This window comes from Brachypodium distachyon, chromosome 1 (assembly GCF_000005505.3).
Source record: "Brachypodium distachyon strain Bd21 chromosome 1, Brachypodium_distachyon_v3.0, whole genome shotgun sequence".
In the NCBI taxonomy this organism is placed as follows: Eukaryota; Viridiplantae; Streptophyta; class Magnoliopsida; order Poales; family Poaceae; genus Brachypodium; species Brachypodium distachyon.
In genome coordinates, this window is record NC_016131.3 from 49,020,896 (window position 1) to 49,044,584 (window position 23,689).

The 23,689-nt window shown below is 44.0% G+C and overlaps 4 protein-coding genes across 6 annotated transcripts; 2 read left to right on the forward strand and 2 right to left on the reverse strand.

Annotated features, from left to right (window-relative positions):
- The first annotated feature begins 58 nt into the window (after positions 1-58).
- Positions 59-939, forward strand: LOC100836894 (avenin-like a5). The gene has a single exon (XM_014896377.2). The coding sequence runs from the start codon at positions 261-263 to the stop codon at positions 771-773; it is 513 nt and encodes a 170-aa protein (XP_014751863.1). The 5' UTR covers positions 59-260; the 3' UTR covers positions 774-939.
- Positions 940-2,850: 1,911 nt separating this feature from the next.
- On the reverse strand, positions 2,851-13,007 carry LOC100832101 (putative acyl-activating enzyme 19). 3 transcript variants are annotated; one of them, XM_014896374.2, is made up of 21 exons: positions 12,706-13,007; positions 12,191-12,610; positions 11,587-11,780; positions 11,023-11,223; positions 9,862-10,575; positions 8,542-9,266; positions 8,239-8,314; positions 8,085-8,171; positions 7,615-7,658; positions 7,254-7,362; positions 7,106-7,165; positions 6,868-6,952; positions 6,705-6,769; positions 6,207-6,266; positions 5,954-5,998; positions 5,588-5,691; positions 5,189-5,511; positions 4,869-5,093; positions 4,218-4,659; positions 3,772-3,884; positions 2,851-2,990 (listed from the first exon to the last, which is right to left on the reverse strand). In XM_014896374.2, the coding sequence occupies exons 1-17, from the start codon at positions 12,929-12,931 to the stop codon at positions 5,298-5,300; spliced, it is 3,429 nt and encodes a 1,142-aa protein (XP_014751860.1). In that variant the 5' UTR covers positions 12,932-13,007; the 3' UTR covers positions 2,851-2,990; positions 3,772-3,884; positions 4,218-4,659; positions 4,869-5,093; positions 5,189-5,297. The 3 variants fall into 3 exon arrangements, with proteins under 3 accessions (XP_014751860.1, XP_024312501.1, XP_014751859.1); XM_024456733.1 differs by lacking the exon at positions 4,218-4,659; XM_014896373.2 differs by having other exon boundaries at positions 3,772-4,659.
- Positions 13,008-13,722: 715 nt separating this feature from the next.
- On the reverse strand, positions 13,723-16,900 carry LOC100836182 (6-phosphogluconate dehydrogenase, decarboxylating 1). The gene is made up of 2 exons (XM_003557102.3): positions 16,745-16,900; positions 13,723-15,464 (listed from the first exon to the last, which is right to left on the reverse strand). Exon 2 carries the CDS (start codon positions 15,455-15,457, stop codon positions 14,018-14,020), a length of 1,440 nt encoding a protein of 479 aa, XP_003557150.1. The 5' UTR covers positions 15,458-15,464; positions 16,745-16,900; the 3' UTR covers positions 13,723-14,017.
- Positions 16,901-17,978: 1,078 nt separating this feature from the next.
- On the forward strand, positions 17,979-23,579 carry LOC100835257 (extra-large guanine nucleotide-binding protein 3). The gene is made up of 9 exons (XM_003557099.4): positions 17,979-19,437; positions 19,520-19,657; positions 19,777-19,881; positions 19,976-20,158; positions 20,674-20,851; positions 20,934-21,178; positions 21,546-21,718; positions 22,436-22,633; positions 22,949-23,579. Exons 1-9 carry the CDS (start codon positions 18,487-18,489, stop codon positions 23,349-23,351), a joined length of 2,574 nt encoding a protein of 857 aa, XP_003557147.1. The 5' UTR covers positions 17,979-18,486; the 3' UTR covers positions 23,352-23,579.
- Positions 23,580-23,689: the final 110 nt, after the last annotated feature.

Genomic DNA, 23,689 nt, shown 5'->3' on the forward strand with positions numbered 1-23,689 from the left:
ATCTTAGCTCACAGCCACATATGTGTTCTGAAAAGTATATTTGATGATCATCCAAAGATTGGACTTGCAGTGCCACCTAACACAACAATACCAAATGATCAGTTTGGAAAGCATCCAAACGCTTTAGAAAAGTAACCTAGGAAAGAAATGTAGGAATCATGCCATGGCAGCTATAAATAGCCATGTACCATGTAGATCCTCCTCCATCATCCATCCTTCACATAAACATAAACATCAAAGCAAACTAGTAGCCAGCCACCATGAAGATGTTCTTCCTGGCATTCCTCGCCCTCGCGGTGACGAGCGCTGTTGCATGGACGGACACGACCTGCAGCCAGAGCTACGGGGAGCAAAGCCAGCAAAAGCAGCAGCAGCAGCTGCTGATCAACCTGGGCAGGGCGTACCTGCAGCAGTGCACCCCAAGGACAGTACCATTCACATTTGCGACAGGCGAGCAGGCGAGCAGCTGCCAGGTGATGAGGGAACAGTTTTGCCAGCAGCTGGCCCAGATCCCGGAGCAGTTCCGGTGCCAAGCTGTCAACGGTGTGGCACAGGCCATCATGCAGCAGCAGCAGCAGCAGCAACAGCAACAGCAACAATCACAGGGTTCCTACCAGCCAGAGGAGGAAGCTCATTTTCACATCATGATGGCGGCACTGCACACACTGCCACAGATGTGCGCCGTGTACGTCCCGTCATACTGCATCATCACCACCACCAGCCCCTGCAGCATCGCTACGGCTTCTACCAGTGCAGGTGGTGCCTACTACTGAAAAGAAACGATCTGTGATGTGCTAGCTAGATGTATCACCGTTAAGTCTATTGATGTAGCAGTGTCAAAATAAAAGTGCCATACATCTTGTGTGGCCACTGGCTAGTACTGGTAGCAACTTGGAAATAAAAAACATCTGTTCCTTTATAAATGTTTTGTCTGAATAACATTGCATGTCTTGCATGATAAATGACATCTCAAAAGGATCTTACTGGACTGAACCATCACTATACGTTGTATGCCTCCAATTAAACCAAAAGGCGCTCACAGCATGAAAGGAGAAAACAAAAGGGAGGCAGAAGGTAGATAGGAACAAAACATACCAGATAGAGGAACAAACACACCTCAACGAGCAATATGAAAAAGTCACCGGATTTGAAACCGCTGTTGGCCTTTGTTCAGTACACAGAATTAACCTCAACCAAGCTTCTACATCAGATGCTGATTGATTGTGAATGAGCCATAGCTACTGCGTTCCATCACGGTGCAGGAGGATCTCTAACCAGAGACACTATGGATTAATATTCTTGTACTCAATACATTATGCGCCAAGTCAAAAAACCATGGAAATTACATAAAACTGAAACCGACCAGATCGAGTTGTTGCTTCCCAGATGCTCAGAATAAGATAGTAAAGCTATGAGTACTGGATTTCTATTATATAGAGATTGAAGTTTGGTAAAAAAAAAGGGGTGGGGGGCACATAGTACATACGAAGAAGAAATACCAGATTACACACATGACCAAGCAATGCGAAGAAGTTACCAGATTTGAAACCAGTGCTTGCATACCCAGAATGTGCCTTCTTGTTCAGTACACAGAATTAACCTCAACAAAGCTGCCACATCCGAAGCCGATTAAACGCCACAAAGTTGTAGCGACACAATGTAGATTAATGTGCTTGTACACAAATATTTGGTGCCAAGTCAGGAAATCATGGAAGTTGCATAACCGACTGGCTAACTGAATCATATAAAGCAGCAAGTGACATGATTTGTGAAAGACTAACAAAACCATGCAACTGCTACTAGCAACGATGATCGGTCACTGGCAAACTCCATAAACCAAAGCTGGCAGCACCCAGAGGCTATTCAGTGGACTGCAATGTGCAGTGGGTGCGGAACTGAATGACATATGGTGAGTTGAGCTCGGCACTGGTTGTCCAACCTCTATTGCAGTCCAGGGTTCATCCAAATCTTCAGATCCCATCGGAACGTAAATGTTGTTACTCTTTCCTCCCCATCTTTCGGGGTTCATGCAAGAAAATGTAGGGGTCCTTCTATCATTGGTAAGAAAGAGAGCCCAATTTTCCAACTTCTGCATCTTCACCCACTTAGCTGGTTCTTCTGAAAAGTCGAGGCGGAAGACTTGAAAGGTGCCAGAGAAGCCAAACAGTTGACCCGTGCTTACCGAGAGATCGACCAAGAGAAGCATGTCACCACAGACCACCAACCATGGCTTAGAATGCAGGCCTACTAACATGCTCTCTTCCCACACAACTGCTACTTCCTGTATGCTGAGCTGAGGTGACAAACTTATAATGTGCAGCCTCTGAACAAAGTCCATGGCAAACATCTGACCTTTGAAAGTCACGATCTGAAGGATGTGTTCACCAACACGAGGATGCTCTATCCAGGAATTTGTTCCAACATGCCACTGGAGCAAGGCGGTTCTTGAGAAAAGAATAAGTTGCGAGTTGGGTGAATTGAGTGGAGCCACAAGGATGCCACAGTAGATAAAAAAGTTGCCACCGGATCGGAACTTGGGAGGCTTCACCTTAGTACCAGTGTACACATCAGCAAGGTGGCAGCGTTCACGATCGGAGAAGATAAGATACCCATATGAGCAGCCAAGATAACGCATGGGATATGGAGTAATTCCAGGCGCTGAACAGCGAAGGGAAGAAGTTTTCTTAGCAGGATCCACAAGCTGCCATGTGCGATTAGGGTTGTAAATGGCACCACCAAAATCTGGACTGAGTTGGAGAGGTGGAAAGGTGAAATTATATGCAGATGGGAAGGAAGAGGCCGCAATAAGCCAAGAGCGGCAGGTGCCAGTGAAAGCAAGGAAGTCATGGAATGAGGTAATGAGCGCAATGATCTGGTGGAGCATGCTGTCTAGAAGGTTTTCCCAAACATGACATCCCGACGAGAGTGAAGGGGTAGAGCCCGAGGCATCAAAGGTTTTCTTGGAGGGTCTCACTGCAACAGCAACTTCTCTGTCATATAAAAAAGTCAAGATTAGTGGATAGAAGAAAGAACTCAGATACAATAAATACATAGCTAGCAATCCATCAGAAATAGCCAATTAATTGTCAATGAGCCATAGCCCTTGAGCTGCGTTTCATGCCAAGTCGAGAAACCATAGGTTTGGTGATGGAGATAATATAGATTAACATTCTGGTATACAACACATTTGGTGCCAAGTCGAGAAACCATGAAGTTACAGAAAACTGAAGTATACTGACAACATTGAGTTGCTGCTTCTCGGAAGCTCAGAATAAGAGACATGAATGCTATGAGTACTGCGTTTCTATAGAGAATCTACACTTGATAGAAGCATTGCTGAAGTTTCATAGAAATCTTTTGTCTAGTGAACTATACACCATAACCGCCTTTGTCAAACTAATAATATGGCAAGTGCTTCCAGAAGAGGTTGGATTTTGGGTTTGGCTGAATTTTGTTGCAAACTTTTCATTATTATCTAGGTATCACTTAAACCAGAACTGAATGTACGGTAGATGAATAACCCCCCTGTCGGAGTTTCAACACCTTATATCCATATATTTAATTCTGTAACAAGGCACGATCAATCTTATAAATGTGCGTGCATGCAATGCCAAAAATCTCAGGTGAACACAATGAGATCAGATGCAAAAAAAAAAGAGGTACTGTTCAATATATCTACTCTTTCCACGAACAAAATTGACCATACTAATGAGACAGGAACACAGTGAGACATGGAGTATTAGGCAACTGGTTAAGGTCCATGGGTATTACATCGGCGAAGAGGAGGAAGACTAAGCGGCCTCCAAAGCCGAAGTGGTGGTCATGTCGACCTCCACCGACTGCGCTTCCACGTGCTCCATCGCTTCTTCCATCTCTCTAATAAGCTGAACAACAAGTACAACAATACAGGTGAAGTTCTATTTACCTCAATTCTTCATTCAGGTTTTAATGCTAGGCCCGGCCCATCCCATCCCTCCTAGTGAATAACATAATTTGGAGTTTTGGACAAGGAACTAGCAGCAAATAGCGACCTCAAGGTCTTAGCTCATGCTGAGTGCATACATCATAATCATCTTTTACAGAAGACAACAAAGCCAGTTCAGTATACTCCAGTTTCACAGCACATCCTACATACTAGCTAACCCATTATATCAGGAGTTCCATATCAGATTACCAACTCCAGCACCTTAGATTTCCAATCCTAGATAGTTCCATACCTTCTGGCTTCTGCCATGATCTGTTGGCTGGCATCTTTCTCATCTCTTTCAACCACAGAGCCACAGGTGAGCTGTCAGCCTGTTACCTCCCAAAGCTCCAGCCCCAAGGATGGCATCATTACTAGTAGTGGCAAGAGATGGAAGAGGTGTGTCTGCAGGCTGCTCCCTGCCACCACCACACTGCCTCTCCTAGAAGATTGCCATGTCGGCAGCACATGACTACGCCATCAAGCAAGGAGCTTTTAGAGGCTTCTTCCATTTACTCATATGTTCTGTCATTCATTTTTTTTCTGCGAGCATGTTCTGTCATTCATGTCCACGTATTCTCTCACAAGTTTATTTCCTAATGACTTGGATTGGTACATCCAGCTGAGCACATTTTTGTACAATATTGCACTGGATGGTCATGTGCTAGTTGATGTATATTTGAACAATTTCAAACCTAGAGGTTGTGAAATTCAAATTAGCACATTTGAACAATTTCAACAGTAAATATGAACACTCCAACTGGAGACTTGAAACCAGCAGATATGTTGTTGATCAGAATCAAAATTTCCAGATGAGTACATTAGCATATTTTTATTAGGACATACAGAAGCAACATGTTGACTTCAACCGTAAAAGTATTCTGATATATAAGAAGAGACTTACGAGTTTCCACAGCAAAGGAAGGAAGATGGTTCATTTACACCACTTCCACTTTTGAATCCCCCAAACTGGGCGAGCACTAAGGCTGTAATGCCATTGTCATATTGAAAATCAAGCACTTTGCCGGATATCTTCATGTTCCATTCGCAGGTGTGGGAATCTAACCTTTGGATACCCAAAGCATCAGTAGCTTCTGCACTCTTTTTTGTTCATTATTCAACGATCAAACTGCTCAGGGTACAGCACAAGAAATTTTGCACTTAGCCACACTAAGAAAATCAGTTTGATTGTGTACATCAACATTTATATAATGATCGGCTTACCAGGAGGAAAAGGCTCTTTCTGTGGAACCATGGCACGATGAAGACGAAGCTGAGCAGCTCGGTATAGCAAGGAAAGATAAATTATACGCCCTCAGTTAAATGAAATGTATTAGAGCTGTGTGGTTACTGAGAGACAGTGTAGCCGATCATCTCTGCATCCAACAAAGATGCGTCCACCCACCATCAAGGGAGATGAAAAGATGTCTCCTGGAAGATCTATGGCTGCAACCTCTTGCACCAAGTAACCAACTTTCTCCTGCTTAGCATCAGACCTAATCTTAATGACACAGACCTTCCCAGAACTTGTGCAGATACAAGCAAAGCTGCCAAACACAATCAGAGAAGTCATTTTCTTGATATCTATTTGCTACAACGCCATGCTATCAACATGTTGAGTACCTCTCAGATGATCCAGATGGCGTTGATGCTAACACTTCATCAACAAAAGCAGATGCAGTAATTGGGTCGCCAACTTCATATGACCAAAGAAGAACACCGGATGTCTGTGGTGGAAATATTCGATGTCTAAGTTGCACAGTTGCAAATAAATAATCACAACCAAAAATGGATGAAGCACGCTATTTTTACATGATTATATCCACTACTTGTATATCTTTGCATAAGATCTAGGTTTCTTAGTTACAGAACAAAGTCGAATGATAATATAATAAGATCATCGTCAACCAACTCTCATGCTTTTCAGTAACCCCCTATACAAAAATTGTCTCAAGAGAAAATTTTGGAAGTCCTGCAAGCATGACTTACAATGTCAAAAGAGTATAAACTTCCATCACGGGAAGGTATCAGCACCTGCGAATGACAAGAGTGCAAAGATTTTTCAGTTCACTTCAAAGGTTATCAACAGTGGTACAGCTGAGCCATTTTCGCGAGGAAACAACCTTTTTCAGAATTCTCTTATGTGAATAAATACATATTATTATTGTAGATTCGTATGAACATAAAACATATAACAAATGGGAGTTTGATTATTGAAAATGCATATAAGCAGAGATCATACCTGAGAAGAAAGAGCAGATGATACAGATGCACCAGCAAATATAGGACCACCAACTGTTGCCTGGTTTTTTTTAAGCAATTGGTTATGGCTATGTGATAAGCAGTGAAAACTAATAAAGACCACCAAATGATTGAGCACAATGAAATGGTGATAAGACTCTAACAAAGATGTTAGTTCTATAGGCTTAATAGTGCAGTAGCTTTTTTTTCTCGAACCCACGCCTAAGCATGCATCATTTTGCATTAGAAGGGGGACTGAGACAGCCACGTCTTACAAAAGCCTGGAGAGCCAGGACTAAGAAACAGGAAAATAAAGAAAGGAAACAAAGAGAAAAGAGCAAAAAACTACAACTGTACAGCGGCAAAATTGGAGCTACTAAGCCTATAGAACTAAAAGACAAACTCTTCTTCAGCATATCATGCAGTTATAGAATGATAGAACTGTGATTTTTGCAACAATGCTTCACAAACACAACAGAAAAAATAAGAGCTACTCTACCTTCCAAACAACAGTGCCATGTGAGTTCAATGCAATTACCATACCATTCACCAAGCAACAAACAACTGCAAATATCAAGTTTAGTGATCAGCATAAATTGGCTAGTCAATAAGCATGGACATATTCCAGGATACTCTGTGCAGATGGCTGGTTTGAGAATTACCATTTCCACTTTGATGATCTATGGCGAGAGAACTGAAAATTGGTGCTCCAGCTTCATACTGCCAAACTATTCTGAATGATGGAACCTGCTACCGCCAAAAGAAACCAGTGAAAACTTTAGATATCCACCTATTTAGCTTTCCTGAAGACGTTTCCCATGGAAGAAAAGATATAGAAAAGAAGAAAAAAATGTGCACTTTTGCCTTTAGAATTATCACAGAGAATATATGCTTAATTACCTGAAGGGATATTGCAGTCACAAGGCCACTCGTACATGCGACATAGATCATGTTGTCTGACTGCAAGGCAGCAATACAGATGACACAAGATTAATAGAGCCCCAACACATATTTAATAAATATGCATACTGTGAATCAGTAAATGTACCATGTCTACAGCAGGAGAACCATAAAAGCTTCCACCACAAGAAACTTTGTAAGCGCAGTAACGATCTTTGTAATTTAATGCATATAAATTATGGTCATAAGAGCCACACCTGCAAATTATATACAGCATAACATTAATTGAAAACTAGCAGCTGCAGTCTGCAGAGACATCTATTATCAAACTTATGTCTATGAATGATTGAAGATAGCAAAGTAGATAGACCAGAGAGATCATTGGTTCCCTCATTCTGGTTGAAAACTCAGCATTTTATTATCGGAATAGTAAATATGGCTTCATCTGAACAGAAAAAAAGTATATATAATACTACTAATGAAGGAACACCAAAAGAGTAGAACCATACCATATTAAATTCCTTGTCCTGTCAACAACTGGTTGCATTTTTACCTGGAAGAAGATATGGATTGTCACAAACATTATGTGAGTTGACCAGATCAGGTTCATAGTAGGAAAGGATGCTTTTTTAATGTGTTCAGTTCAATCGTGTAAGCTATACCAAAATAATTATTAACTTAGTAACTTCATTGTCAACTTCGATATGCTAGAAAGGCTACTTCCATCATAGGTTATATTTTGCACAACTTAACTAGTTAACTGTGGAATTTAACCCCCTTTTACTATTTCACTAGCAGCAGTTGTAGAATTACTTTTGTGTTGAGGAAGCCACTGGGGAACTATTTTTCGTTCCAAAAACAGTTTACCAGTTTTGCGTCACAGTTACTGTTATTCTGAAATGGAATGAAAATAGAGCTAGTACTATATTTCAAAGTCATGCTTAACAGATATTTAATTAAATAAAATCAGCAATTATACCTCTCCATCTGTTTGAATGGTCCAAGATTGTTTTCCAGTCAACGTATCAAGAAAGTAAATTTTTCCTTTATAACATCCAACCACAACCTGTCCAAAATACATACCATGAGCTGCTTAAGTTGGTATGTGATCTTTATACAAGAATCAACATTACCTCTGAAAAATCACTAGTTATAGCAGCAGAACACTCTACGCGTCCTTCCAGTTTCACACTCCACCTCACTGAACCACTGCATAAAAAATTAGGAGCAAATTCTAAACGTAGTCACTATGCATATGCCAGACCCAAACTGGAATCTCGTTGAATAGAATTTAAATTGACTTGATCACTGTTAACAGCACTAGAGATACGTGGGACAATATACTGTCCAAGATTGAGCATTCAAAGTAGATCAGGAAAATAAAAGAAAAAAGGAGTAACTGAGAACATAAATTCCACGTAGAAAGCAAAACTCACCTACAACCATCAACGCAGACAAATAAATGTGAATGGGACCCGATAAATATGCTCATCATCCCATTGTTGAAGACAAGCAAAGGTGACGCGTCAACACATGAATCCAAAGGAATGTTCCAGAGTTCCTGAAGATAACCTCTTTTGTTGTATGGAACATATGAGCAAACATCTTCAAGTTGCAGCTCCCCTTCATAGTGATGGATAAACCTGTTGCAACGCCCAATAGACCACTTCTTTTGTAAACAGAAGTTCAGGATCCATTGACTGTGAGTGACACTGTTTCTGTCATTCGAGCATGTATCCAAGTAGATATCTTTTTCCTGGTATCCATCACTAGGAGAAATTATGTATTTATTAAGCTGGCCATCTGTCTCATTTTCACAACTCCCTGCAATGTAATCCTGTGGAAGCTCTCCATTTATCTGTGATTTGCTTTCATGAAAACTATCATCCATATTTGCAGCAATTGGGACGAAAAATCCCTGTATGCTTGCAGATATGTTCAGGCCCTTCCTCAGGCAAGCCTCGTCAGTAGGAGAAATCACACTACTTCGCTCCACAACTAGAGCATGAAAAAGCTTAGAAGCGGTTGGATAGATGTAAAGCAGTCTCATGTCAATCCCCAACTTGTGGGCGGCATGAGCTGCAGAAATTGAGTTGCCACCCAAGGTGAAGAAATCATCAAACTCAGAAACTTCATCAACAAGTAAGGCGTCACAAAATGCCTATTGTAGATAGAGAAGACATCAGTTAAACATGAACATCAATAGCAGTGGCGGACGCAGCGGTATGGCTTGCTCCGGCGGCCGCCACACCTATAATCTGGCCAGTAACCTAATATATACTAGTATATGGTCCATATAATTATGTTGATACTTTATTTTCGAATCTTTACTACATTGGCTGAATATACAGAGCAACATATACAGGATTCTATTGAGTTGTATTGTACATGGTTTTCTCTTTGTGTAAACTCGGCCACACCTACTATCCAAAGAAACATTATACTTTTAAAATTGGAAACATGAACAGCAGATTGATACTCCCTCCGTTCCATAATTCTTGTCGAAATATTACATGTATCTGGACACTTTTTAGGAATAGATACATCCATTTTTGGGCAAATTTGAGACAAGAATTATGGAACGGAGGGAGTAATAAATAGTGTTGTCAGGAAATACAAAAAGGTACTCCCACCGATCCATAAAAATGTCGTCCACTTGGTACAAAATTTGCACTAACTTAGTACAAAATGCGCGACAGTTTTTATGGAGCGGAGGGAGTAAAAACAAGAGATGTCACGTATAATTGAGAACAAACCTTTAAGATAACTTGTAAATGCGGATTAACTGGACCTCTTCCAGACTCAACTTCACATGGGTCATTCAGTGCACACTCCAAACTTGATAACTTGACATAGTCAACCTTTCCTGAGGAAGTCAAAGGTAATGAATTCATGAGGAGGAAAAAGCTTGGAATCATAGCTGGTGGAACCTTCTTGACGAGCCAACTTCGAATAGATGCCATAATATCTTGAGAAGAACTTAGTGCTCTACAGTGCAGACTGTCCTTCACAATATTGTCCTCACTCTTAAACACCAGGTATGCCTTATAATCAGTAGAGCCTTTACTTTGAAAAGTAACTGCAGCATCACTGACATCAGGATGTTCCTTTAAGGTGGATTCTACCTCTTCTAGCGAAAAACGCTGGCCATGAATTTTTACAGTACGGTCCTTTCTCCCAAGGAAAATAAGTTCACCAGTCTTCAGCCGTCGAGCATAGTCACCCGTATTGTAGTATGTTGAGCATTCACTGCGTTCAGTGACATCACTCCTCATGGACTCTCCTAAATAACCATTGAATAAACATGCTCCACCGACATAAATTTCACCTTCATCCGCAACCCCATTGTCGGTCACAAGATAAACTTCACAATTTGAAATGGGAAATCCAATCGGTACACTGGTTAGTTTTTCTCGCTCTAAAATTGTGGGCAGATCATTGCAATCAAAGAATGTACAGTCACCAGAAACCTGAAATACAAGCACAAGCTTTGAGTGAAGGTACAAAAGAAACATCATAACTATAATTTCAGCTAGTCCCTGTGTAAGGAAAACTGCACAAAAATTAGCATAGAAGAAACAACAATAGTTTCAAGCTTACAGCTAGATGTAACAATAATACCATCAAACTCATAGATATTTGGATCTAAGGGACACAAGTATGGTACAAATTAATTGTCGCGGCAGCTAGTCTCATTTCAGTGTGCAGGTTCGCTCATTTGAAAAATAAAAAAAATTACGACAATTAATTTGGATCAGAGTATTCAGTTTTATTGAACATGTTGCTCAGATGGCTGCAAAAAGCAGTGCTGATTTTGTGCCCAGTGAGATCAATGGGTAAGACTAAGAATATAATAAGAAAGAATGTTCGATTTAATCTCATCTGGAACAACAGAAAATATTGAGTGGCTTCCTCACCTCTGTTGTTCCATACAGATTTATGATGGTAGTCTCTGGCAGAATTTCATGGACTCTCTTCCACAGCACTAAGGGCAAAATCTCCCCACTAAATACTACGATCTTAAGAGGATTCTGTCCACATGAAAGATTTTTCTCCAGGGTAGGTAGTGCTATCTCCATCAGTGACGGAACAAAAGTCATCCTTGATATACGGTATGCCTGAAACAACATTAGCAACATGCAACAACAAATGTCATACCAAAAAGAACAGAGTGTAATAGGTTAACAGTATGTAATGACCAACCAAAACAAAAACAGGGATAACATTCTTTAATCTTACTTTCCCAGTGTTAAATGTAATTCCATAATTTCAAACTTCATGCTAAAAAGAGCAGCTATATTTGTGAAATTCCTCTGCAAAATTATTCAAGTAGAAGCTTCGGAGCTTCGGGTCAAACACTTTCTGGTAACGAAAGTAATATTCTCCCCCCCCCCCCCCCCCTACTACTTTCATGGCAAAAAATAAAGATAGCAGTACTTTCAGTAAAACAAAGATTAAGGCATATACGAAGGCCAAGTTACCTTAATCAAGTTGGCAAATGATGCTGGATTAGCTCTCCAATCATTGGATGGAATTATAAGTGTTGTACTAGTCAGCACAGCAGAAAGAAACTCCTGTAGATGGTCAACGAAGCTGACAGATGTCTTAAACAACAATACGTCCTCTGAACATAAAGGCTTCCTTCTTTGCATCCACAAAAAACGATTTAGAAGACCTAGGACATGATGGAAAAAGAAGCATGTCTAAATAACCTGGTTTCTCAACCAAACCTCAAATTTAATTGGAGACACAAGCAAGCCATCAGAAAATCCCTAAATGCAAAATTCAGAACTGTATGAGTTTTCAATGGTCATCAATATTTTGATACTAATTAAATTTCATGTGTTTATATCTGCAGTTGCTCCCACCAAACATTTAGGCTAGGCTTTTTGACATAGAACACCAAAACATTACCAAGAACGGTGGGGTTGCTGAAATATAGTAACCTAGAAGTGTAAAGGTTAGTATCAAGAAATATACCAACCAATTCCTTCACCATTTCAGAAGCAGAGTGACAAAGTACCCCCGACGACATAAATAATTGCACAAATAACCAATCGTCAACTAGGAACAATGAACTTTTACCTTTCTCCGTACCACAAACACCTTTAGGTTTTCCAGTGGAACCGGATGTGAACATCACGTAGCAGAAATCCCACAGCCTCTCACGCTCGCACGGCCAAACAAGCTCCTCTCGATCAATCCCAACGTCTCCACCATGAAACCCTTGCCGAATACCGCGGTCCAAGAGCAGAACAGGGCAAGAGCTGCCCTTAAGCACAGCATCTTCACGCGAACACTCTGACGATATGATGAGCACCACTTTGGACGCCGAGAGGGCAGACCAAACCCTCTCCTCCGGCCATGCCGGGTCCAGCGGCAGGAATGCCTCACCGCACCTGAGCACGGCGAGAACGGTAGCCACGTACTCCACCGACGGCGATGAGTACACCCCCACGATCCTAGGCGTCGCGCCGCCGCTGCCCCCGTGTTCATCCGAGCAGCCTAGGGTTCAAAATTCAAGGGTCAGACATAGAGGGCAACAGCGGAAGACAAATGAGTAACCGAGAGCGTCGCGGCTGACACAGGCACGCAAGCACCTGGGGGGCCATCTTCGCCGCGGAGGATGTCGGACGAATGGCGTAGCGCGGCGGCGATGCGGCGGGAGAGGGAGGAGACGGCGGAGAGGAGGTCGCCGCAGGTGAAGCGGCGCTCGTCGGCGGCGGCGGAAGAGGAGGAGGCGTGGATGACAGAGATACGGCCGGGGTTCCGGCGAGCGGCGCGGTCGAACAAGTGGGAGATGCAGCAAGGCTCCTCCGCGGACATTCCGCCGCTGCGATGCGAGCTCGGCTTGCGCGCCAGTGGAGAAGGGGAAGAAGAGGCAAATTTGAAAGCGGAAACGTAGGAACCCGCCTTCGGTGCTTCTCTAAATCTCTAGTCTAGTTTCGAAAATACGCCTTCGGGTCAATATGAGTACTCGAGAAGACTGTTTTCTGGTCAACAGTACGGAGTAGAATCCAGCGTTTCTCTGCTTACTCCAGCAATTTGGGGATGCAAAATTTCTGCTAACTCCAGCAATCGCATGAAACATAAGGTTGTTTTCTTTAGTACTCCGTATATGTAGTATGCATTATAAACGAGTAGATTCGAACAAAGCTGATAAAACTTGACTTGCTTCGATACCAAGAACACTGAAGGTTAGATCAGAAAGTAGATTTCTGCTTATCCCTACCAAGACCACTGAAGGTTAGATCAGAAAGAAGGAACAATTCAAGGACATGAATTTCGCCAAAAGCCTGATCTGCAGAAATGCTTATTGTGAATGATGCGTAAAAAAGGAACATAAACAGGGTAGGCCAAGAGGACTTGTCTTCCAAACAAAAATGGACTTCCCACACAATACAACACATAGACATGGAAGAATTTCAGAGAATTATACTCCCTCTGTCCAACAAAAGATGTCTCAACTTTGACAAAATTTGAATGCATCTATATACCAAGTCATGTCTAGATACATCCAAATTTTGACAAACTTAAGACATTTTTTGTTGGACGGAGGGAATATGATGTATCATACAAACAGGATTTTGTAAGAATTATACGATGTATTCTGAGAATGACTGGGAGGACACGCAAAAACATATTTATTCATACTAATTCAGAATGATGGTTGTGGGAGATCTGACAAACAAACAATGTTTTTCCCTACAGGGTTGATTACATGAAAGTAGTGGAGAGAATATTGGATCTCCTTATCGATATTTAAATACAAGACTCATTACTCAAATAAAAATTAACAGCAGTTTCTCCCCTACAGGAAAAAAGGATTCATAACTGGCAACCAGAGATACTGAAAATATGACACATTGCCTTATATGTTGCCGTGCCGTCACTCAGTGGAGCAGCAGCAGCTCAGATCTTCGAGTTTGCAATCTTGAACCACTCGGTGTGGAAAGAGCCTGGCATGTCAACCCTCTCGTAGGTGTGAGCCCCAAAGTAGTCCCTCTGTGCCTGCACCAGGTTCGCGGGCAGCCTGTCCCTCCGGTAGGAGTCAAAGTACGCCAGACTCGCGGACATGCCTGGGGTGCTGACACCATTGTTGATAGCCAGGCAGACAACCCTCCGCCACGCAGCTTGTCTGTCCATGATCTCCTGCGCAAACTCAGGGTCTATGAGAAGGTTGGCAAGCTCAGCGTTCCTGTCATAAGCCTTCTTGATGCGGTCCAGGAAGCTGGCGCGGATGATGCACCCACCCTTCCAAATCCTGGCTAGCTCACCAAGGTTGAGGCCCCATCCTTTCTCCGTGCTCTTGGCCTTGATGATGTTCATGCCCTGAGCGTAACTGCAGATCTTTGAGGCATAGAGGGCTTTCCTCACATCCTCAATCAACTGTGCCTTGTCGACAGGTAGATCAGTGGAGTAGTCACCTTGGAAGATTTTGGAGGCCGCAACCCGCTCATCCTTCAACCCGCTGAGGAACCTGGAATCCAAGGAAGCCTCAATGGTAGGAGCAGCCACAGAGAGCTCAGCAGCCTGCTGGACTGTCCATTTCCCTGTTCCTTTCATCCCAGTCTTGTCCAGGACCTTGTCGACCAAGTAGCCTTCACCTTGGTCATCCTTGATGCCAAATATGTCAGCAGTGATCTCGACCAAGAAACTGAGGAGCTCACCCTTGTTCCACTCGGAGAAAACCTGCTGCAGCTCACTGTTTGTGAGCTTACCAACCGACTTAAGAACATCATATGCCTCAGCGATCAGTTGCATGTCTCCATACTCGATTCCATTGTGAACCATCTTGACAAAGTTTCCTGATCCACCCTTCCCAATGTATGTGACGCACGGGCCACTGTCAGGGACTTGAGCAGACACCTTGAGAAGAATATCTTCAATGTACTGGTATGCCTCCAATGAGCCTCCAGGCATCATGGACGGGCCATGGCGGGCACCCTCCTCTCCTCCAGAAACACCCATCCCGAGATAGAGGAGTCCACGCTCCTCCATCGCCTTCTCCCTCCTTTCAGTGTTCTCGTACCACTCGTTTCCTCCATCAATGATACAGTCACCCTGCTCCAAGTGTGCCGCGAGTGTTGCAATGGTCTGGTCAACTGGTGCACCGGCCTTGACAAGCATGATGACGACACGTGGCTTCTGAATGGAGTTCACAAAGGATGCAGGGTCATGGAAACCATACAGAGGAAGGTTTCCTTCTATCTTGGCGCGCTGAACAGTCTCATCGACCTTGGAAGTTGTCCTGTTGTAGACAGAGATAGGGAACCCTTTCTCTGCAATGTTAAGGGCAAGGTTCTGCCCCATGACCGCAAGGCCAGCAAGACCAATTCTCGTGAGAGCCATCTCCTACCTGAAAAGAGATGCAGCAAACACTTCATGTATGGAACAATGTCAAATATGTTATGCATATCTGACTCGAAAGGTTAAAATCTATATAAACCCACTGATTATGCATATGAACTAGCAGCAGGAACATGCTTTGTTCTGAGTAATTGTTTGTACAATATGTGACTTCAAGATCCTAAACACATTTTTTCAGCAAAGACCCTAAGCCCATAAAAAAGACTAACTTCATAATCAAGTGTGATTCTTTTATGGTATGCATCAGTACAATTCCAGCATAACTCATAGTCAAGGTGAACAACATCATTTATTTTAGCAGCTAACATACTGTTTAAGACGACAAGACACTGACATAATCCTGAATATAAATCTATGTGATGCGCCCATCATTCATCAGGTCAACTTGCACATAATAACCCGTATTTAGTAAACAAACTACTACACAGTAAGTACAAAACACCTGACAATTAAAAACAAGTAAACGGATACTACATCTCCAGTTCCACTAATTGTGCAATGCAACAGAACAAAACAAAACCCATTCCGTATGCTGTTAACCATCAGGCAAACATGCTGCCGTGCCTCCGCCACCAGCGCCACTCCACGATCCATGGTAGCAGGGTAGTACCCAGGGCAGTCAAAATTTAGCACGATCCATGGTAGCCAGTAATGTCTACATACATCCACTGACACAGTGGACAACGATCAGGAACAAAAGGTGGGTAGAGTCGACAATTTAGCATAGCATAGGTAACACGTTCTACCTGTGCTGATTGGTAAGAACAGAAGGAACATGCAATCGGGAGATTCCTCTGTAAACAAATTGCAACCGCCAACCAAACGGCTGCTCCCATGCATGACGGATCTGAGGCACGAACTAACAGAGAGCCTCCCGTGGTCGCAGCCCCCCGAAATCGTGATGTAAAATTCACCACCGAGTAAACAATCACCTAACAGCTTGATCTCTTTCTCTCGCGCGCGCACACATACACCGAACACCCTCAGCTAAATTCCATCCACACCAGGATCACCAGGTCGACCACCGGGAAAAAAAGAGAGCACGCAGCTCGCCCCCACCCCGACCGTCGGACAGGGGGTGGGCGGTCTCCTCGCACGATCGAGCTCCACGGCCACGCTACACGCTACACGAACTTAGCGGCCGAGAATGAATCTAGCGGCGGGCGCGCGGCCAGACGAGACGGACCGAACAAGCGACGACGGCGAAAATCGAGCGGCCAAATCCGCAGGAGACATAGCGAGAAAGGGAGGGAGCGAGTGATTCCTCACCTTGGCTGCTGCGTTTAGATCTGCGTGCGTGGACGACGACGAAGAAGGAGGCCCTGAGAGAGAGTAGTTGTGCTGCGTGTGCGATGCGAATTGCGACCACCACCTACCAATCTTCCACCTCCCCCAGAGGAGAGCCGGTTAAATAGGCCGCCGGAGATCGTAGCTGCCCCCGACGTGTGGGACCCTCACTCTGACGGCTTTCTCTCTTCGCCGCCGCTGGCTTTGGTGGGTGGGTGGGTTCGTTAGACGTCTGGTGAAGGAAGGGTGCATGACAGGTGGGGTCCTTTACTATACAGGGCCCCCACGCACGATGCTTTTCGGTTTTTTTTTCGATATCTCGTGTCATGTTGTCAGCTCGGCGTCACGCGTCAAATATCTCCTTTTTTACCTTTTGATTCAGGTGACAAAACGTCTCTTTATTGAAACACACGAACCGATATGAACAAGCAAACAAGCGTGCACTCCTCGAAATTCTTCCTATGAATAAACGGCTGGTCCTTTTTTCTTTTTTTTCTTTTTTTGGCAAATGCGGTGAAATGAGTAAACTGATTTAATCATTGGCATACTAATTCCCATGGAAGAAAAATATACTTCGGAGTCGTAATATTTTCATTACACGAAAAAAGAAAGAAAAATACATGAGTAGAAAAAAAGACAGTCTCTTTTCACTGTAGTGGTATTGAATTTGCTTTTTTCAACTCGTTTGAGATTCTCTCACCTAAAGTCGTCGGTGGCCTTTGATGGTGACAGATAAACGAACGGATCAACTATTCAAATCCAGGTTCAGACATAAAATTGACAAGAAGTTGGTCAATGTATGATGCATATCGTTGAGAAAAAAGACATGCTTTTTTCATGCCGTTTTTTCGGATTCCTCGCTGTCTTAATACAGTGTGGCCGCTGCAATCTGCATGCCATGTTTCGTCAGATGTACAGTATTTCTTTTAGATGGTCATCTTCAGATGTATGTTCAGATGATGATCCCCATCTTATCTTACCTACTACTCCAGACATGGCAGCAGTAAATTTTACAGACTCCATCCACATCAATCAATCATCGCTGTACAGAATTGTTTAAGCGCTAATTAAACAACAGAATATCTTTCCTCAAAAAAAATAACAACAGAATATCTGAAGATTTCTTCATTTCTCTTATTCAGAAGATTCAGATCTCTCAATGTCAACAATAAACCGCCGTAGGAAAGGAACGGTCGTCTTCGTTTCGTTGCCCACGGTCTGAAACTAACCCTCGTCATCTCTCACCTTCTCCTTCCCCCATCCCCACCCAAGAAAACGAGAGGAAAAAATCGCGCCTTTTTTTTATTTCAGTTTCGGAGGATTGGTGAGTGGAACCTAGCAGGTAGTCCGTAGTACTAGTAATTTTGAGCGCGTGGTTGGTGGCAGTCGTCTTGCTTGTTGGTCCAATTGCACGGTCATTGTTTCCCGGCGGCTACTCGTTCAAAGAATCGACCGATTTGGGTTCCTGGTTGACCACGGAGAGGGAGGGAGCCAGTCAGTCGTCGGGGCCACGGGGGCGGTCTTGATGATGGCTGGTTGGTGGTGGGAACAAGAGCAACAACGTCGGGCTTTGACCGTCGTCGAGCCCAACCGAGGCGGCGGCGGAGGCAGCGACAGCGAGAAACTCCTCGCCCGGCGGTGAGGAGACGACTTTGGAGTCGGAGAGGGTTTCGCGCGGCAGGTGTTCGACGGATTGCCGCGGGGGAAGGAAGGAAGGGGGATCGATGGCGGGCGGAGGAGGAGGGGCCAACTGGGAGGTGATGGTGAGGCGGATGCTCCCGCCGGGGACCGCCATCCCCGAGGCGCCGGCCAACCTCGACTACTCCATCGCGCTCGAGTATGACGGCCCGCCCGTGTCCTACGAGGTCCCGAGGATCGACCCGGTGGACATGGCCGCGGTGCCCACGGCCGAGCCGGTGTCTGGTACCCATCCGCTCGGGAACGGCAGGGCGGTCCCCGTGGCGCCGGTCTTCAGGCCGGCGTCCCGGTTGCGTGCTCAGCCGCTGCCGCCGCCGCCTGCGCAGGTTAGGAGAAGCTCGGAGTCAGCCAATTCGGCGTCCTCTGGTGACGATGGGTCCCGCTCGGTGTCTCATGAGTTTGCGCGGAGCGTCCAGTCGGAGGGCGGCAGGCCTGCTGCGCCGGAGGGGAGGAAGTCTCATGTGGTGACCTTTGGGTTGGCGGAGGATAGCAAGTATGATGATGAGAGCATGGAGCTCGAGGATAGCAGGTCGGAGCAGTTTGTCGCGGTGACCAGGAAGGAGAAGAGGGGGAGGACCTGCAACCGGTGCGGGAAGAGGAAGTGGGAGAGCAAGGAGGCGTGCATTGTTTGCGACAAGAGGTATTGCAGCTACTGCCTGCTCAGAGCTATGGGGTCGATGCCAGAAGGCCGCAAGTGTATCACTTGCATTGGCCAGCCCATCGATGAGTCCAAGCGGTCGAAGCTAGGGAAGAGCTCGAGGATCTTATCACGCTTGCTCAGCGCGCTGGAAGTAAGGCAGATCTTGAAAGCCGAGAAGGAGTGCCAGGCAAACCAGCTACGTCCTGAGCAACTTATCGTAAATGGCTGCCCTCTCTGTCAAGAAGAGATGTCTGAGTTGCTCAATTGTCCACGGCCTCCTCAAAATCTGAAACCTGGAAGATATTGGTACGACAAGGAGTCAGGCTTGTGGGGAAAGGTAAGCCTATTAGTACAAGAAGAACATACCTTTCTTTTGAAATCTAAACTTACTGCTAACTACTTTTTGTTCGTGCTGTTAGGCAGGGGAAAAGCCAAACAGGATGATCAGCACTAACCTGAACTTCAATGGAAAGATTCAGCCCAATGCCAGTAATGGCAACACTCAGGTTTATATGAATGGAAGGGAAATTACCAGTATTGAACTGAAAATTTTGAAGGTAACAGTGTGCACCATGCAATATACAATCGAGAACCCATCGTTTGTTTACAATATGATTAATACCGTGTCACTTTTGTAATTGAGTTTCCATGATATATGTATGCATCATTCTTGCAGATCGCACAAGTTCAATGTCCCCGTGATACTCACTTTTGGGTTTATCACGATGGAGGCTACGAGGAAGAAGGCCAAAATAACATCAAAGGAAAAATATGGCAGTCGGTGCGTATCTTGTTCAATGGCCTTTGTAAAATTAATGTGTGCCTTTTTTTCTTTGCTTGTTTTAACAAGATCTTCTGTATCATCTGTTGTACAGCCTATCACACGTTTTGCGTGTGCCTTGGTTTCACTGCCGGTGCCTCCTGCAAACTCTGTTGGGCCCAAAGACGATGATCCTTATTCAGCAAGAACAGTGCCTGGTTACTTTGACCAGAAAAGAATGCAAAAACTTCTTGTTCTTGGGTCACCTGGAGCTGGAACAAGCACCATATTTAAGCAGGTCTGGCCAAATTTTACATTTAATAAATGCATTATTCAGTTACATGCTTAGTCAGTTTGGACTTCAACTTTACCGATAGGCCTCCAGTGAAATATGGTTTGAAGTTGATTACTAAAGTTTGTCTCTAGTCTGTACAGTAGTTCATTCCACGTTTTGGTGACGTAGAAACCTTCTCACTGTTCTGGAGTTTGGTTAGTTGTTAATTTGTTTAAATGTTTTAGATGACACTTGCATGTGTGCCATGTTACAATCTTCTGCAAGCTAGAGTGTTTATACATTAGTCTAGTCGTCATAGCCTCATAGGTATCTTTGCTTTAAGCAATAAAATGCCTTTATGGATCACCACACAATTTATTCATCATGAGTGGATGATGCACTGATGCGATATCTAGCTGAGTCCTGTGATAGTCCAATTCACTTACTTTCGAGTTTCAACATTTTTCTTTATATTTTTTTAACTGAACATTTTTCTTTCAATTGTATATGCGTTCATGATGTTTGATTTTACGATACAGGCTAAGTTACTATATGGAACTAGATTTACCGAAGAAGAACTTGACAATATCAAACTAATGATCCAAAGCAACATGTTCAAATACCTTGGGATTCTGCTGGAGGGTCGGGAGCGCTTTGAGGAAGAGGCTTTGGCTATATCACATAACCCGAACTCAGAGGATGAGGATGCCCAAGAAGGTTGCATGCTTCAGCTGCAGCTAATATTTCTAATAGTTTTCGAGAGTGTGTGGTATGCTAAAGTTGGTTTTCTCTTGTGCAGATGGAAACAAATCGAGTGGTTCAAATTCTTGCATATACTCGATAAATGCAAAGCTGAAGAAGTTCTCTGATTGGCTTTTGGACATCATAGCAATGGGAGACCTAGATGCTTTCTTCCCTGCAGCTACACGTGAATATGCTCCAGTTGTTGATGAGATGTGGAAGGATCCTGCTATACAAGCAACATATAGAAGAAAGGACGAATTACATTTTCTCCCTGATGTTGCTGAATATTTCTTGAGCAGGGTATAAACCTAGGCTTTCAGATGCGGATTTAACTGTGCAATCATCCATTAATTCTACCTGTTCACAGCTTGTGTTTGTCCTCCATAGATTATGCAAATCCATCCCTTTATATTATGGCAACTAAGTATAATATGGCCAGTTTAGTCTCTAAAAAATGGAACTCATAGTTTGCGAGTTGTACTTCATATTATGGCAACTAAGCATTACTATATGGCCAGTTTAGTCTCTCCGAAATAGTCATTAATCCCATAAGGACCTTTTGTGTTTCTGGACATACCCACCATTTTTCTTTTGTTGTCAATGGTCACCCACATAGCATGACGTGCTGTGACTTACTGTTGTGTGTACACCCTAATTGTTATTGCAGGCGATTGAAGTATCGAGCAATGAGTATGAGCCTTCAGAGAAAGATGTTATATATGCTGAAGGAGTATCACAGGGGAATGGATTGGCCTTTATCGAGTTCACTCTGGACGAACGGAGCCCTATGTCAGAACTCTATGGTGACAGCCATGAACCTAGCTCTCAACCAGTAAACAAGTAAACTCTTTCTTCATGGCTCATGCCTAAACTGCATCTAAATTCTTATATATCATATATGTCTGTATATAGACCTGTAACTAAAAAAACCTTAAGATATTAGCATTGCCATTTGTGTTGAGGGGAGTGTATCTGTTGCTGGGGCTAGATGCATGGAGGAGGCCTACGTGCGTACATATGTGGTCAGCGCAGACACATCCAGCATGGTGGCGGGAGTGCAGGACGGGGTCATCAGCTAGTACTGTAGTTGCGGAGTAGCGTGCGTGGCTTCTTCGACCGTAAGTCTACCGATGTGCCGTGGAGCTTCAGATATGCTTGCTGGGCACCCCTGTGGGCCTTGATGGGCCATGGGAGGTTGAGATGGGCTTGAGAAGGAATATGAACATGCCACATGGGCCCAGGGCTAATTTGCTCATTTCACATGCCACTGACAGCAAAAGTGATGATAATGGTAAAAAGTGACATCTGTGGCAGAACGGAAACAAAAATTGGCAGAAGAGTGGCATTTTCATAAATAGCAGCAAAGTAGTGGCACTGTCGAAGTTCGAGAAGTGACTAGTGGCGTTGTTATAAATTCCTCGTAAATTTCCCTACTGTATTTGCACGATATGTAGGTAGCTTGTTATTTTATTTGCATTTGCCTGGGTTGATGCCTTTTTTCTCATGTGAAACAAGTGCCTGAAAGCTTATTTGTCTCCTCTGCTTTGATTCCCCTAGATATCAGCTGATTAGAGTAAGTGCCAAGGGCATGAACGAGGGCTGTAAATGGGTGGAAATGTTTGAGGATGTCCGCGCGGTGATATTCTCTGTAGCACTCAGCGACTATGACCAGCTGGGAGCCCCTGCTTCTGGTGGCAGTAGGCGCCTCCTGAATAAGATGATTCAGAGCAGGGACCTGTTTGAGGCCACAATCAGGTAAAGCAACCCTATCATTGGTATTTGCCGACTGCTCCTGTAAATTTGACGGTTCCATAATAATTTCATAATGGTTGAAGGACAAGCATTTCGAAACGTTAGCTTGAGTCAGGCTGGTCTTGATAATGTTCGAACAGAAGCAAGCACTTTTTTCACCGGAAAACTGTACTGGAGACCCAGACAGTAAATTTTTATTAAACTGAAACTAACAGTTTCTGAAATTGCACATTACAATGCTGAGAACTTTGTTTTGGCTTTGCCTTCAGTTAGTTAAGATCAATTGAAATTGACTGATTTGTACAACACGTTGGCCAGGCAACCATGCTTCAAGGACACGCCGTTCATCCTGGTGCTGAACAAGTTTGACCTCTTCGAGGAGAAGATCGGGCGGTCCCCGCTGTCCGCGTGCGAGTGGTTCACTGACTTTGGCCCGCTGCGCACCCACAACAACAACCAGTCTTTGGCGCACCAGGCGTTCTACTACGTGGCGATGAAGTTCAAGGACCTATACGCGGCACACACTAACCGGAAGCTGTTCGTGTGGCAAGCGCGCGCCCGGGACCGGCCAACCGTCGACGAGGCCTTCCGGTACATCCGGGAGGTGCTCAAGTGGGAGGAGGAGAAGGACGAGGGGTACTACCCGGAGGAGTCCTTCTACAGCACCACTGAGCTCAGCTCCTCCCGCCTCATCGTCACCTCGGCTGCTCCTCCCGCCTGAATCGATCATTCAGGGCAGAGTGACACGTCCCATCCTGCCAGTGCTATTGTTCAAGCTGGAGAGCAAATATAGAGATTGTTGCTACTAACTGTACAGTATTGCTGTGTTGTGTAACTAATTCTACTGTTAGCTAAGCGAACGTTTCAGAATGTGAACAATGCTGCCTGCCATTGTTGTGTATATATATATCTCTACTGCTATAAAGCCCGTTGTTATGTATTTAGTTTATATCTGGAGATTCTGGACTACATTTACCATAAAAATCAAGAAAAAGTCCCATAAACCTTATACCTGGAGTTCCTGGACTACATTTACCATAAAAATAACACAAAACACAA